This window comes from Oncorhynchus keta, chromosome 25 (genome assembly GCF_023373465.1).
Source record: "Oncorhynchus keta strain PuntledgeMale-10-30-2019 chromosome 25, Oket_V2, whole genome shotgun sequence".
Classification (NCBI taxonomy): Eukaryota; Metazoa; Chordata; class Actinopteri; order Salmoniformes; family Salmonidae; genus Oncorhynchus; species Oncorhynchus keta.
The window spans coordinates 6,273,858-6,290,447 of record NC_068445.1 but is presented as its reverse complement, the minus strand read 5'-3'; the positions used below and the strand labels follow the sequence as shown (position 1 = coordinate 6,290,447).

Sequence of the window (16,590 nt, the reverse complement as noted above, 5' to 3'; positions counted from 1 at the left end):
GTTGCTGCAGGATTATTTTCCTGCTGTAGCAAACCGGCTCGAATTAAGATCCTACGTATGTAACACCTTTACTGATTATATGAACGCCTAATGTACGTGTTCATTTACACTGTGGGCAATCTGACAATCATATATCTCGATAGCAGAATCTATTTCAAATTCAATTCTAGAATTTCACAGATGCAAGACTTAATCCCGTTGACAAATATGTTACATTGGATTGAGATTGATTTGAAGCCTAGAGAAGGATGAATGGTTTTCATTTGTATAACCACAAGTGACTAGACTTCAGAATACAATGTTGAACATTTCTGGGAAATACCTTTGTAGGCCTGCTGTGGTTATTGTGAATGCACCATCTGTGCTGATGTAATTACTCAGAACTAAATGACTAGAACACTGGCAATGGGACACTCACAAGGTGTAAGGATATCCCTTTAAAATCCATGTGTAACAGGGAAATGTTCGGTAGAGGAAACATTGATTGATGATTTGGTTCCAGCTTAAATATTGGTTCATTGCATTAAACTGTGCATACAACACATTTACAGGCACAAAAGGGATGTGAGAGATAGCTGAGAAAGCAATCAGTCAAAACTCGACTGAGAATCGGATTGATTCTCTCTGTGGGGAAGCGTCAAATTCAAGTGCATCCCACACCACACTCTGCACTATGTTACTAAAACATAACTACTACCACAAGATAGGATATGTAGTGGACACAAGCCAGAATATGAGGATGTGGAATAGTATAGTACTGTACAGAACAGCAAATTTAGAATAGCCCGTTGGAGTTCAATCAGCATGCAGTAGCTAAAGAATGAGTACAATGATTATATTCAGAAGGATTATAGCATCACAGTATTCCTACTAGAGAAAGAGATGATTGCACTGAATTCATGGAGCATCAGGAATAATACTGTACTAACCAAAGTGGGCTACCTCCGTCAAGATAAACATCTTACCTCCAGATTCTTCATTCCCATATGGTGTGCAACAACTTGGAGCTAGAGACTCTGGTATGTGATGTCTTCTTTTACAGGCCTTTGTTGCTTCTGCATTGTTCATCATCATTATTGTCGGAGGGAAACCAATCATTTTCTCAGCGTTGGGAGAAGTGTGGAGAGCTAATTAAGTGTGTTGTGTTTTGTGGCTGAAGCTCAGTCAGCGATGTACGGCGCTGTATCCAGACCAGCTGTTCCGTGCTGCCAGAGGGAAGAGGTTATTGCAGTGTACCTCTGTTGCCATGGAGAGGGAATGGTGGATCCAGATGAGCAACAATAGCGAAATTACTTTAATGTGCTTTCTTTCCTCTCCTTTCATCTTCTGGGTTGTTAAAACTGCGTTTTTGTGTCCTGTTGCATACGTCGTTTGGATAATGCAATGAGATGTGAAGCACTTGTTTCAAAATCTGTGAGACCAAAAAAAATCTGCATTTTTTCAAATGCATTGTAGAAATGGGTTTGATTGAGGAAAGTCATCTTATTCAGAAGTTTATTTTCTAGGACAAAGACTCGATTGTAGAACAAAGCTCATGTTTATTCATATGAATGTTGTTGCAGATACATATGCAAGCTCAACAGAATAAAATGTTACAATTTATCACTCGAAGAAACACACAGAAGATTTGTGATGTCAAATAAAAAAAATTGCCAATGGATACTTCACTGGCTCATAGGTACATTGTTTGCACATTCTCGTGATCGTTAGTGTCGTTTTTTTGTTGTTGTTGCCTGACAGAAATATACAAGCTCGTCAAATACAATACAATCTACAAAGACAGGCTATCACAGTAAATATCAATACCAACAATAATAACATACTGTATATATCAACCCCAATGACAATAAGAAAGTAAAAAGCCTGCCTCCTAGCAATGCTAGACTAGTCTCCTGTACAACAGCGTCATAATGTTGCAAAATACATCCAGAGAAGGGAACCATTTTGGTTGGTAAAAATGCCCATGCAAAAAGAAGATCGAAAAGAGAAAATACACACCACAAAGAAACATGAATGAAACCGGGTGCTTCCAACAGTCTTTGCCTTAACTGTCTGTAGTCTGTGTTCCCAGATATACGGTATTGTCATTGACTAGATTCTTTACACTGTGGTCCATTGGGCCTCATTTATCAATCATACTCAGATCCTACAATGTACCTACAGGTGATCCCATGCAAATGAGTGGTTGTGTTGTGTTGGTTCCTGAGAGGACGTATTGCGCAGGAAAGACAGAATACTTTGAGGTGTGTTATGAGGTGTCATTACACCTGTTCCAAATAGATATTTTGCTACCGACGCATTGGGATACCATTATGGGTTAATGTTAATATAAATAAGAAACATGGCTCGCCTCCCGGGTGGCGCAGTGGTTGAGTGCGCTGTACTGCAGCGCCAGCAGAGACCCTGGATTCGCGCCCAGGCTCTGTCGTAACCGGCTGCGACCGGGAGGTTCCTGGGGCAACGCACAATTGGCCTAGCGTCGTCCGGGTTAGGGAGGGCTTGGCCAGTAGGGATATCCTTGTCTCATCGCGCACCAGCGACTCCTGCGGCGGGCCGGGTGCAGTGCACGCTATCCAAGGTTGCCAGGTGCACGGTGTTTCCTCCGACACATTGGTGCGGCTGGCTTCTGGGGGTTGGATGCGCGCTGTGTTAAGAAGCAGTACAGCTTGTGTATCGGAGGACGCATGACTTTCAACCTTCGTCCCTCTCGAGGCATTACGGGAGTTGTAGCGATGAGACAAGATAGTAGCTACTAAAGCAATTGAATACCACAAAGAATTGGGGAGAAAAAGGGGTAAAAATTCAACAAAAAAAGAAACATGGCTCTGCATTACGATGATCACTACAGTAGTCTCTCTCCACCTTTAAAGATGCAGGTATCGAGTTACATGGTAAATGGCTGCTCCATTTGACAACCTTTACTATCTGATCCAGTAATTATAAATACTGAATTAATTCACTCTAATACATAAATGTATTGTTATATAGAGCTTTTCCAGATGTTTGGGGGAAACGTGACCCCCTGGGGAAAGTGGTCATGATTGTGTGTTGTGTCCCACAGTTTGGTTTAATATAGTCTGATAAACAAGGCCCAGGATTTCATATCCCTTCAGCTTCTAGAGTAATTCAATTCTACACTACGATACATTAGCCTGCACTATTCCTCTGTGATGAAAGAAGTCAAGAGTGGGTAATTCCATAAAAACATAATCAATATAAGACTTTTGAAGTCATCGAAATCAAGAAAGGCATTACCTTTTCGGTACCTGTTCTTACATTCTGTTTCTATACCTTCTACACATTATATATCATGATGTACTTTATTTATTGTTACTGAGTAACATACAGGATACTTCTCTACTTCCACAGTACTCTACCCTGCACCTTAGAGACTACAGCCCCTATGTACATACAGTCATTGAACATTGGTCACTTTAATAATGTTTACATACTGTTCTACCCACTTTATATGTATATGCTGTATTCTAGTCATGGCTCATCCTATATAACTACTGCTGTACACACGTTTTCTAATCATATACTGCCCGTACTGTCTTTAGACACCATTATATATATATATATATATATATATTTATATTCCGGTCTCTGACATTGCTCGTTCTCATGTTTCTTAATTTCTTCATGTATTTAAATGTTTCTGGATTATGTGTGATTTTTTTATTTTTATTGCTAAGTATTACTACACTGTTTACGTTACACAGCGTTTCCCAAACTCAAGTCCTCTGGACCTCAAGAGGTGCAGGTTTTGTTTTTTGCCCTAACACTACACAGCTGATTCAAATGATCAAATCGGATGATTAGTTGATTATTCGAATCAGCTTTGTAGTGCTAGGGCAAAAACCAAAATGTGTAACCCTTAGGGTCCCGAGGACCTAGTTTGGGAAACCCTGAGCTAGAAGCACTTAGTAATTCGCTGCGCCTGCGATTACATCTGCACATCTGCGTACATTTCCATCTGCGTACATTTCCATCTGCGTACATTTGAAATATTCTGTGGACCAGACCTGTGTTCAAATTCAGTTGATCTAGCCAAGTTTGATTGAGCTTGCCTGGTGCAATGGAACCAATGTAACTGTTGCAAAACTACAAACCCCACCCATCTTACACTCCAAGCAGGCTAAAGCAAATGCTAAAAAATATTTGAACGTAATCAAATAGTATTTGAACCCAGGTCTGCCGTAGAATTAGAAGGTCACAGCATGGCTAGCTATCTACTGCTCCTGCTCGGAGCGAATGACGTGGAACAAGGTAACATTGTACAGAACCTGGTGACCATTATTCCACGCATACAGCGCTCTGTCTTTAGGGTTATAGTCCAGCATGGAGATGTGAGAGTACTTATTCTGGAACGGTATGTCAATGTACTCATAGGTGGATGAGTTGGTGCTGAAGGCATAGTACACCTTGGTCCCACCGGAGTAGCCATTGGTGACATATAGCGTACCACAGATCATGAAGGCCTCTCCTGCGCTCCTCTTGGGGTGATTGGTGGTCCAGCTCTTGACGATCTGCAGGGTGTTGGGGTTCAGTTTGCTGATGACAATGTTCCCCGCATTCTGATTGGTGGCATAGACGGCCCAAAGCCCGCCCTCGTCCACCATGAGGTCGATGTCCGAGTGGCCTCCCCAGGAGTAGTGGTACATGTTGTTGTAGCCGGCATAGTCCAGCTGGCGTGACTTGCTGATGACGGAGGTCTTGAAGTCAAACTTGATGATGGTGTGGCTCTGGAACTTGTTGAAGTAGATGGAGCCGTTGTAGACCACCTGACCCGTGCCCGACCACGGGTGGGGGAGGCGGTGAGACGTGAAGTTGTCGGAATTCATAAAGTCGTAGATGGACATGTACTCCCGCACAAATCGGTTGTTGTGGTAGCCGTCCATGTACCACACCTGGATAGGAATTACAACAGCATTAAAGATTAGTCATTCTCAGGTACAGTGTGTTATTGCAAATGTTCTTCTAAAACCTTCCTGTAATATCAAATCATGGAGCGCTTGTGGTCTTTCTGCTGTAACCCTGAGATTAAATTAAGGATATCAACGTTTTCCCAGACAGACTTTCTCTACAAAGCCGGGGCTTCGACCCTTATCAATCATTGAGAGCCAGTGCGGATGACTCAATTTATCTCTGATCTCTCAGATTTGGAGTGTTGCCGTTCTTGACACAAACCGGTGCGCCCGGCACCTACTATCAAACCCCATTCAAAGGCACTTAAATCTTTTGTCTTGCCCATTTACACTCTGAATGGCACACAATCCATGTCTTAATTGTCCCAAGGCTTAAGAAAATCCTCCTTTAACCTGTCTCCTCCCCTGCACCTACACTGATTGAAGTGGCTTTAACAAGTGACATCAATAAGGGATCATAGCTTTCATCTGGATTCATGGAAAGAATGAATGTCAGTGGTATTCCTTAACGAACACAAGAATAAAAGTTATGCATGATATCGAGTGATATTTTAGTAAAACAAAATGCTCATCCAATCCTTGGATTCATCTCTTATCAGACATAAGGTATATATAATATCAGACACCACATAGTATAAATAATATCAGACACCAATTATCCATAGAATGACTTATCTTACTGCAATGACAACCCGGAGATGTAAATACCTCCCATTGTTGTGGTGCCGTTGATCTAATCCCAGACAGTGAGGCATGAAAACACATTAGTGAGGTTCTAATGGGATCCATTTTGGTGAAAACTTGAGTAATTGGGTAATTCAAACATGATTTATGCTACATTGCTAGCTAGCATCTTACATCTGATGTTTTATCTTTCCTGGGGTTCCTCACAATTGCATAATTAACAAAACATGTTTTCGCTGACAATGTTTTATGTTTATACTGTATAATAAATATGATAGGTATTGCAGAAGCAGACCTACCCTAGTGTCATCCTCAGGTGCCAGGGGGTCAGTCATCCAGGATCCAAACCTTGATCCAGACGTCTTAATTGTGATTGGATCGCTGATTCCTGTCAGCTTCCCACATGCTGCAAGAGCCAAAGACACAATGCAAGATACTGCATTTATCTCTGTACTATCAATGCTGTCTATAGGTTGGAAACCAGTGTGTGTGTGTGTGTGTGTGTGTGTGTGTGTGTGTGTGTGTGTGTGTGTGTGTGTGTGTGTGTGTGTGTGTGTGTGTGTGTGTGTGTGTGTGTGTGTGTGTGTGTGTGTGTGTGTGTGTGTGTGTGTGTCTGCCTGCATAGGTCATTGACCTTGATCTACCAACTATACTTGTATATATAATCATGTTGAAAATTACATTTTCAATATGACTTGTTTATGATGACAAATCCAGCTTTAGTATTGCATTCTAGTGATCAGTTCAGTGATTTCTTCAGGTTTTGTCATTCGTGTTTTAGCTGAAGGGCTCTCTAGCAAGAACTGTGTAGATACTGTATACATGTGTATGCCAGAATCTAGTCCTCCTGCAATCTATTTCTGTGCCTCAGAATCAACGTTGGCGCACTAACTTTGGTCTCGTGGTCTCTGTACAACAGTATCAATTCAACAGCATAGATAAATGATAACTATGAATAATGGAAACATACTTTTTTGTTTTTACATAAAGCACACACTCAATTACTCTCCTCTACAAATGCTATATTAAAAACAGGCACAGTAAGTGCAATATTACATTTTGAGTCAATTCACACTCACACCTCCCCCTCACTTCACATCCAGAAAAAAGTAGCAGCCCCCATTCTTCTTAGATAGCAAGAGTTACATAGTACGGAACACTATCTCCCATTGCTATAGTACATGGAAAGTTAAAGCTGAGCACTTGAAACAAAAGTGGATAATCCTCTCATATTGGAGTGAGACATCCTTAAATTTCTAGGAATTTGCCGGCACATTAGCTATTCTCCCTCCCTACAGGGTCTATGTTTTCCTATTGGTACACTCAGCATCCTAACAGTCAATGCTACCAACAGTGCATGTAGCTGGCTTGATAATGGAATCATATAGTTGCGCGAAGGAAACTGACTTCAATGCATGTTGTCTTCCCTCGGTCTCATTCCTTTCCAGTCTATTTCTTTTACATTTGACCTCCTAATGTTTTTTTAAACATGCATTTTGTACCATTCATTGATTTGTTGTTCAGCCTTTCATCTACAGATGTAGGATCTTGATTTGATCACCCTGTCGCAGAATAACTTTCCTACAAAAACATTGTTGTGTATTTGATGTTTAAAAAGGCTTCTGAAGTTTGTAATTTCCTGTTTGTAGTAACCAAATGTCCACTTGGAAGTTTCAGACTTAATATTCCTTTACCAAAAATGTATCAACCCCTACAAAAATGTAAATAAATTGCAATCCATATAATAATTCAAATGTCTTGTTGCAAACGGTCTCAAATTAAGATCCTACATCTGTACTTTCAGCCTTTCACTTATTTTTGACATCAATCAAAGAAACATGGTGACAGGTAGGCTTTGTATCTATATTCCTTCCTGTGAACAACCCAATGCAACAAGGATATTATTGAAATAGGTCATCTGTCAGTTGTTATATCCTGTCACTATTTTTAGATGACTGCCGCTACAATGGTGTGTAGCTTTTAGTCAAGAAGTGAACATAATCTCATTAGCTCATTTCTGGCACGCATAACATGATGTGCTAGTGATGTAATTTTGACTAAATAGGATTACATTAGCAAAATGTAACTCAAGTCACTCGTTAACAACTCTAAATCCTAACGTATTTAAATAGTGGCTAACTTGACATACTGTATGAGGACAATCTCTTTTTTCATCAACAATATTGTTAAGCATTGATGCATTGATTTGTGTGTATGAGGTAGTCGTTGTGAATTTGTTCGATTACTTGTTAGATATTACTGAACTGTCGGAACTAGAAGCACAAGCATTTCACAACACTCGCATTAACATCTGCTAACCATGTGTACGTGACCAATAACATTTGATTTGATTTGCAGTAGGCATGTAAGTACATGTAGGAGTATGAATAGGAATAGGTGTAGTCAAGGCATCTTTGATTCCCTAACATGAGAGAATAACTGAGTATGTTAAAGCTGATATACTGTAGGGGTAGAACATGTAGGTGTGGTAGATAGATAGAGATCTGCTGGTGTGAGAAGAATAACTACTGTAGCTCTGATTGGCCCCTTGCACAAGGAAGCAAATGGGGGTGTTTCGGTGTTATCTGAGCCTACCTAATTTTTGCATGCACGCACGAAGCCTCTCTTCAAGATTTGACACTCTGTTTTGTAGCTCCTCGTAGTCATAGGTTCCAATCTCCTCCTGGAGTTCATTTAGCACAGACGTCAGATTCTGGATTTCCTCTTTAAACTGCAATACCAATTTTGCATCAGCTTTGTACTCCTCCAACACTGGTATCAATGGTCTAAGTTCCTCCATTTTCGCTTTTATTGCCTGAAAGGTTAAAATAGGCTTGGTTCAGTGTTATGCGAGCAAATGGGTGTGCCACACTTGTCTTGCCCTACTCAGGCTGTCTCCCTATGGTGAGTGCAGAGTGGACCTAACACATTCAACAGTATCATGAGCGGATGTGACATCATCCCAAACATAAGCAGCATGAAACAAGTCCTCGGCACACCAAAAACAATTTGGGAAAATATTTTATTTTCACCTTTTAAAATGCAACATCTTAGGGTTTACACGCTTTCATGTCACATACATACTTGGTTTACTACAGAGAAAACGTTGTATGTACTAAATTTAACGAGATATGGAATTAAATAAAAATGTAATGAAAATAAAAAAAACGAACAAAATCTATTAATGGAATGCATCTACAGTGACATGCAGAAATGCAAAGAGCAGTGAAGGTCGGAGGGTGAAAAAGGTGCTATATTTCAAATAGAATGCATGATGCAAATAGTCATTGGTCAAGTTCAGGGATAGAACACTGGGATTGAACTGCCTCTTCAGTCTCTGCAGCTTTATAATTTCCTAAAGTTAGCCCTGCAAGCAAAAAAAAACGAGATACTGTTGAGTGTCGAATAATCTAACTCACTAGCCTATCTAATATACACACACAAAACGTGCAAGGGTCATCACTCCCAGGGATGTTCATGACAGAACATAGCATAAACATGTGAGGATAGATGGGGAACACGTACACACAAACACACACACACAAACAAACATAAACGTCATCAGAGTAGTTCATGACGTTTATTTTTATTTGCAGGGACAAGCATTTAGGTGTAAGGGTTTCATTTACACCAGAGGCTGTATGTATCACGCTTCCCAGAGTAGTAGTGCCGATCTAGGATCAGTTTGGACTTTTAGGCCTTTATGAATAACATTATATAGACAGGAAGGACCTGGTCCTACATCAGCACTTCTACTCTGAGACGCATGATAAATATGGACCCATAACTCCACTTAGAGGACATCTCTTTGTACAATGTTGTCTATGTAAGAGCAATGTTGACATACCTTATATTGCCTGGCAATGTTCTGTTTGTGGTTCTCCTCCACCTGTTTAAACTTGGTCTCCAGACCTTTCAGCTGGACCTCCATTCTCTCCACGTATTGCAGGTCTCTTTGGGTCCGCTGGTCCAGCACCTGGATAGACTGGGTCATGTTCTGGACCTAACACATAGGAAACAATAAAAAAATAAAGACAATAAAGACCTAAATACAGCCCCAAATATACTAAGAATCCTTGTTTTACCTGTGTTTGCATTTAGAGTTTTAGGGTCTTCTCAACATAAAATGTTGGTGCATTGCACAAATAATTGTAGATATGCTATGGATGATTGACTGCAAAAAGTGTCACTTTAATCTCTAATGTGCCAAGCCAGACATTACAGTGATTCAAGTGCTCAAGAGCAACATACTATTATGTGGACTTGAAGAGCAAGCGAATCAGAAAGATCTACATCCGGGATAGGGATTGAGAGTATGCTAACATGGACTAACGGTTATTCCCCATCAAGGTGCCACATTTGTGCAACACCTGGCCTCCAAACAAGTCTACTGTATAAGACAATGTCAGATCATGCACTACCGTTCAAAAGTTTGGGGTCACTTGGAAATGTCCTGGTTTTTGAAAGAAAAGCACATTTTCTGTCCATTAAAATAACATCAAAATGATCAGAATTACTGTGTAGACATTGTTAATGTTGTAAATGACTAGGCCAGTATCCTGGAGTCGCCTCTTCACTGTTGACCTTGAGACTGATGTTTTGCGGGTACTATTTAATGAATCTGCCAGTTGAGGAGTTGTGAGGTGCCCGTTTCTCAAACTGGACACTCTAATGTACTTGTCCTCTTGCTCAGTTGTGCACCGGGGCCTCCACTCATTTTTCTATTCTGGTTAGAGACATTTTGCGCTGTTCTGTGAAGGGAGTAGTTAGTACACAGCGTTGTACGAGACCTTTAGTTTCTTGGCAATTTCTCGCATGGAATAGCCTTCATTTCTCAGAACAAGAATAGACTGATGAGTTTCAGAAGAAAGGTCTTTGATTCTGGCCATTTTGAGCCTGTAATCGAACCCACAAATGCTGATGCTCCAGATACTCAACTAGTGTAAAGAAGGCCAGTTTTCAGCTGTGCTAACATAATTGCATAAGGGTTTTCTAATGATCAATTAACCTTTTAAAATGATAAACTTGGATTAGCTAACACAACGTGCCATTGGAACACAGGAGTGATGGATGCTGATAATGTGCCTCGGTACACCTATGTAGGTATTCTATTAAAAATGTTCAGTTTCCAGCTACATTCATCATTTGTAACATTAACAATGTCTACACTGTATTTCTGATCAATTTGATGTAATTCTAATGGACAAAAAATGTGCTTTTCTTTCAAAAACAAGGACATTTCTAAGTGGCCCCAAACTTTTGAACGGTAGTGTATGAAATGATGATGATAGGGAATTAATATCGGCAAAATCCTGCAGGGTGAACTGAATTGCTGTTCTCAAGGAACCATACAAGTGAGTGACTCCTGTCCTCTGTCCATAGGCTGTTACTGCTGAAAAGAAGATGTCATATTATTCGTGGTGCAACTGGTGAATGGTGTTTGTTCTAGTGGAACTCTGATAACAGGAGGTAATGGGTACAGTAGTACGTCATGCTACATGGGTGGTTACTTTTTCTAGCAGCTGCCGGAGCTGTTTGGTCCTGGCGTCCCGCGAGCACATGGTCTGTTGAGGCGCCACCACGGTGCATACACAGCGGCCCTCTGTGTCCTGAGCTGAGCTGTACACCTGCCATGACTCCTCCGGGTTGGCTGGCAGCACCTACGAGAGAGACACACAGAAAGGGAGAGAGATGATAAGACAGACAGACAGACAGACAGACAGACAGACAGACAGACAGACAGACAGACAGACAGACAGACAGACAGACAGACAGACAGACAGACAGACAGACAGGGAGCGATGAATGGAAAGGGGTTATTCGTGTAATGATGGGATGTGACAGTATATCCATTTCCATTCCATACTGTACTGGCTCTGACATGTTTTTTTTTCTTCAAATTGTCCTTTCCAGCACCGTTTCTGCAACTGTGGAGAACGGTTTACCAGGCCAGTACAGTCCAGCTTGGTTTGGCTTGGCTTGGCAAGGCTCACTGAGTAGTTTAAGATACACCACATCACTAGTCGCACCACAACACTACTACTAAAACACATTTGCTTATCAAACAATATAATTACATTTTGGGAGGTTTGAACAAAAATCATGATCTCTGCAGAGAATTTGTGCTAGTTTGAAGCGGAATCATTTCACCACAGGGATATACATAACCTTGTTCCAAGATGATGGAGTATGATTACGCAAAATGGCATCTGTAGTTTTGAACCTTGCAGTATGCTCCACATTAATCTTTAATAATTAAACAGACTGTCCATACTCTGAAGACAAAGGGGCTGGCAAAAGGATATAACATCAAATTGAGGAAAAAATCTTTGTAAATCTACTCAAATAGCTTTTGATAGATTGTGATAATATTAAAGTCATAATCTAGTACTTGTAATGTTTTAACATGATTTAATCTGTGCCGTTACATTTTCAAGCCTCCAATAAAGTCATGAGGTAGAGTCATTTAATTAAACAGTCATTGCCTACTTAGCAACACGCCTTCAGAGTAATAATTAGATACAGAGGCTGGTTGAAATGTGGATTGGTTTAAGTTTTACCACTACACGAAGCCAAAGCAATATAGATATGAATAGAAATATGGCTCTAGATATACCCTGGCAATTAGTGACATGCGGCGTATAATGCTAAGATCCATTATGTATATAATATGCCACATTAGCTGTTAGTATATATAATGGAGCCTAATGTTGCTCTTTATATTAAAATACATTAGTCACAGTTTTAGAATTGTTATTATTGTCCATCATTGGACCACATTACCACACTTATGTACAGTATATCAAGTTCATCCATTTAGCAAAGAATATGTGAAAGTTGTTGTATGGCCTACACAAGGTTAACAGGAATAGTAACATAATTATTAGCCGTTTGTTGTATGTTCATGGATAGGCCTACTCGTTTGGCAATAGTCACTACACTCAATTTTCCTCTCTTTTGATGTACAACCAATAGCAGCTTTTTTCTTTAAATTAATAACCAACATGATCAATTATACGCATACTAATACATTTGTCAGACTATTTTTATTCGTGCTATTGTCACAAATGTAAACGCGCAATTTGTCCCCAGTAGGGTACGTGATTCTAATGGTTCCTGAATCAGCTGTCACTCACGCCTGTGCTCCGGTCTGCTTTCCCTCCTGACGCTACCAAGAGCTTGGTGGTGTTGAGTCCCACCAAGGACGGTAATGTCTGCGACATCCAGTTAGTGATCATAGCCATCGTGCTAAGCACCACTCCAATCTTGAGTAAAGGCACCGACATATCTGCGCTTTCTTCGTATTACCAAAATCTTCATTGTACACATTCCATTGGAGAACTAACTAGGCAAATAACATTGCCAGTCATTTGATGCAACGGCATGGCTGCAACAGCGGACAGTCTGGGTTTGAACATGTTTGGATGACAGGTGGAGGTTCTGCCCTCTTCAAAGGCGACTGTGATGATGGGCCAATGCGGTTGTTTTAAACTGTGAATCCGTTCTCCTGCAATCACTCTCGAGTTTATAAAATGACGGAATTCAGTCGCCTCTTCCATTCGCTGGATACCCCCCGCCCACCCATCACGGATCAATAAACCGTCAGCCAAAATCCGTGGTGCCACGCTTTCGAGTTTGCCACAACGAGACAGCATTATGCTTTCCACCTTCTATACCAAATACAAAATAGTATCTTCATGTGAGGGAATACTACATGTAAATAACATGACTTCAGACTTCAAAGTCAATGTGTGATATAATCAAGTTAAGCATGAAACCCCACAAAAGCAATTGAGACAAAACGAGCCCAAACGAACCTAAACTAAACGGCATTCTCAGACTGAATGGCTTAATTGTGTAGGTTACTTAATAACAGTGGCTGGATGACTCTATGCGGAGAATAACTGGATTAGTCCAACCACATTGAAACCCATCAGCATCAACTATCGACAAGCACTATAGAAAGCTAGGTAAAATCACGTTTAATTGCATCCAAAAAAGATGTGCAGGATATTGATATAGTTATTCACAGATAAAACGACAAAATCGTAATCTTAGAACAGTTGATTAATGGTAGAGATTTTAAACAACATCAGACTTCACATCAGGCTTGTACAAAGTCCGTGGCGCAATAATGGCACATGCAGGCATAATGTCTATCGCTGTTCATGGTCTTGTTTTGCTTAACCAACCATGTGCAGGGATATCTAGGGACAGTCCGCCACCTTGTCGTTACAAATTATATTGCACGCCCATTTGTAAGATACTGTGTAGCCTAGTAGTGACATAGCCTGCCATACCAGCTTCAGGAATGTAAATAAGAATGTCAATTTGTCATGACTATTTGAAAGCACCAAATGCCTGATTCAACTAATCCAGAGTTTGATGATCAGTTGATTAGTGTGTGACCAAGTGTGTTAGTGCTGGGCTAGAACAAAAGCGTGAACACCCTGTTGGTGTCCAAGACTGTCGGAAAAGTAGGTGGCATTGTGGCAGCCAGGGGGAGGCGCTGTGTCACCGTGGAGTGCAAAGCATCTCTGAACAGAGAAACAATTATTTGAAAATAAAATTGAGATATTAAGAAAAGCATGTTCCTGAAGACCAGCATTACAAATGAATACTAGTTATTAATCATAGCTATTAATCATAACAAAAATGATTCGTTTAAAAAAAAATGGTTTCCCATTTTAAATAACAGTTTATTATTATATAGGTGAATGATTTTGGTTTGCAGCTTTCTTCCGGTATGATCAATGTAAAGAGATAAGGCTATTCATGTTACAAATTGGGGTAGAATCTGGTTTATGCAATACTTGTTAAGCTTTCTTATTTAGCCTTTCCACTGACATACTAAACCAATAGGCCTACAATTCTGACTAAATGACTACTGCAGTTAAATTTTATAAGCGTGTTTAATAGATATTCTCAAAACAGCGTTACTAATCTATATATGTAAAAGTGCCCTACTTCTGTCATTGTGAAATTAATAGTTGACTAATTTGATGATTTTTTTTTGCTCGCTGTCCATAGTATCACTTCTCACTTCCCCAAAATAAGTCTTCAGACATGCGGATATGGATAGTCACACCAAGAACCCCCTGAGTGGGATAGGGACTCCGCAATGGACTGAAAGTTGAACAAGATTTACCCAAAGTCTCAGTTCAAAGTAGGCTCTCACTGCTAATGCCATGTGATTAACTTTCATTTCAGTCGTTTTGCTCGCCGATTTTGACTTCGATTATCTCACACATAATTGGAATTAATATATAATTAGTTAGATGAATTGCATGTGAAACAAAAATGTAAATATTTCAATGTAGCCTAGACTATTTAATTGATTGTCTAATTGTTGTTGTAGACAATCAGGAATAGATAGCATACAGTTTGGCTATAGAAATGCCTCAGTGGATGCGCATAAGAGCTTATCAAATTTTTCGGGGGAGGAAATCCCTTTATCGTCTCTATATCATAATATATTTAAATCTCTAGGCATACATCGTCTTTAATTAGGTAATCTGTAGGATAATTCGCAAATCATGTTTTAAGTATCTTAAATGGGGAGTAAAATGGCGTTTATAAACCTACTTGGGTGAGTTCAGTGCCCATCAAGACGAGGAGGGTGAGACTCAGAAGCTTGCTTGTAGGCTGCATCTCTTGCCTCCGATAGCACCAGATCCAGTACTTTCACATGCAGATTGTCTTTTCCACTATGGTCTTCTTCGTCTTCCTCTGTCGTCTTGCAATCTTCGTTGCAGAGCTGAGCACTAAAATAAAGGTAAATAATAAATGCCGTCACTGCATGATGTTCAATGCATCTCAGTGCGTTGTGATGAAGATCCTCTTCCCTATGTCCTCCTTCTGTCAGCCACCTCGAATGCGAAACATGGAAAGAAAAAACATAAAGCTTTCTCAAATCACAACTCCAACAGCCTTTCGTCAAAAGTTGCCTCCGCAAAACAAGCAGAGGGGTGGACGACCTAAATCACGACAATGCGGGAAGGAGCTAGCCGTGGTGCTGAAACCGGATGTAACAGGAACTGGAGTGGGAAATTCAATAATTATTTGGTGGGTTTGGCCATTAAATGGAGATGGGGCCGGGGTTCATAGGAGAAGAGAGAATATAGAATAGAATTGCGTTCATGGTTCGTAACCTGTAGAACTAGCCAACATTTCAAAAAATGATATAGAATAAATGAAAGTATTATTATCATGTAGTAGCCAACATAATGGGTTCTGGGATCTGCTGAGATATATATAGTAGTAGTTGTAGGCCATAGCAGCATTGCAGTATTGGTGTTTGCTACAGAATACTTCTGAAAATAGTCATGGCATCCATCTAATGCATAGGCTACCCCCTTTATCTTGCTTACTATGCTCAAGCTGTGAATACTCACCAAAGTGGTGTCTTACATGCTTATCTCATACTAACTCTTTGTCATGTGATCATAGTTTCCTATATTCATGTCTCTAGATTCCCTTTCCCCCCTGTCCAGGTCTTTAGTTGACATTTCCTCAACTCCTACCTCCCTTGATCTTTTCAGAAATGTCAGAGGGAAACAAGAAAAAGAGGGAAGGTATGGAAAGCGAGCTGCAGAGAAAATGATGGTATAGCCAGAAATGTCATGAAGACGAGGCAAGTCAAGGAAAGCAGTGTATGGATTTTTGCACCCACCAATTGAAAGTATTCCTACTGTAATGATATTGCATATTTATTTGAACTGTTAGCCCTTGTGGCTGGGACCGCGGATTGTCCCGGGCTTGTAGTTGTATAAATCCCTGCTGTTTGTTGCTTTTATTTAAATGTAAGCTGCCAAGAGCATGGAAACCAGTGGCGGTCGGTGCCGTTTAAGATTAGGGAAGACAATTTTATTTTTGTTAGCATGGCCTTATTTCTATTACAGCATATTAGATGACTGTTATTCATATTACATCCACCCGGTACAATGTAACATCAATAGGTTTAGGCTACTAAATCATA

At 40.3% G+C, this 16,590-nt stretch overlaps 1 protein-coding gene across 2 annotated transcripts; it reads right to left on the bottom strand.

Moving 5' to 3' along the window:
* Nucleotides 1-1,518: 1,518 nt before the first annotated feature.
* On the bottom strand, nucleotides 1,519-15,640 carry LOC118358036 (noelin). 2 transcript variants are annotated; one of them, XM_035735409.2, is made up of 6 exons: nucleotides 15,198-15,640; nucleotides 11,123-11,272; nucleotides 9,460-9,615; nucleotides 8,208-8,427; nucleotides 5,912-6,018; nucleotides 1,519-4,910 (listed from the first exon to the last, which is right to left on the bottom strand). In XM_035735409.2, exons 1-6 carry the CDS (start codon nucleotides 15,261-15,263, stop codon nucleotides 4,233-4,235), a joined length of 1,377 nt encoding a protein of 458 aa, XP_035591302.1. In that variant the 5' UTR covers nucleotides 15,264-15,640; the 3' UTR covers nucleotides 1,519-4,232. The 2 variants fall into 2 exon arrangements, with proteins under 2 accessions (XP_035591302.1, XP_035591301.1); XM_035735408.2 differs by lacking the exon at nucleotides 15,198-15,640 and adding an exon at nucleotides 12,749-13,136.
* Between the last annotated feature and the right edge of the window lie 950 nt (nucleotides 15,641-16,590).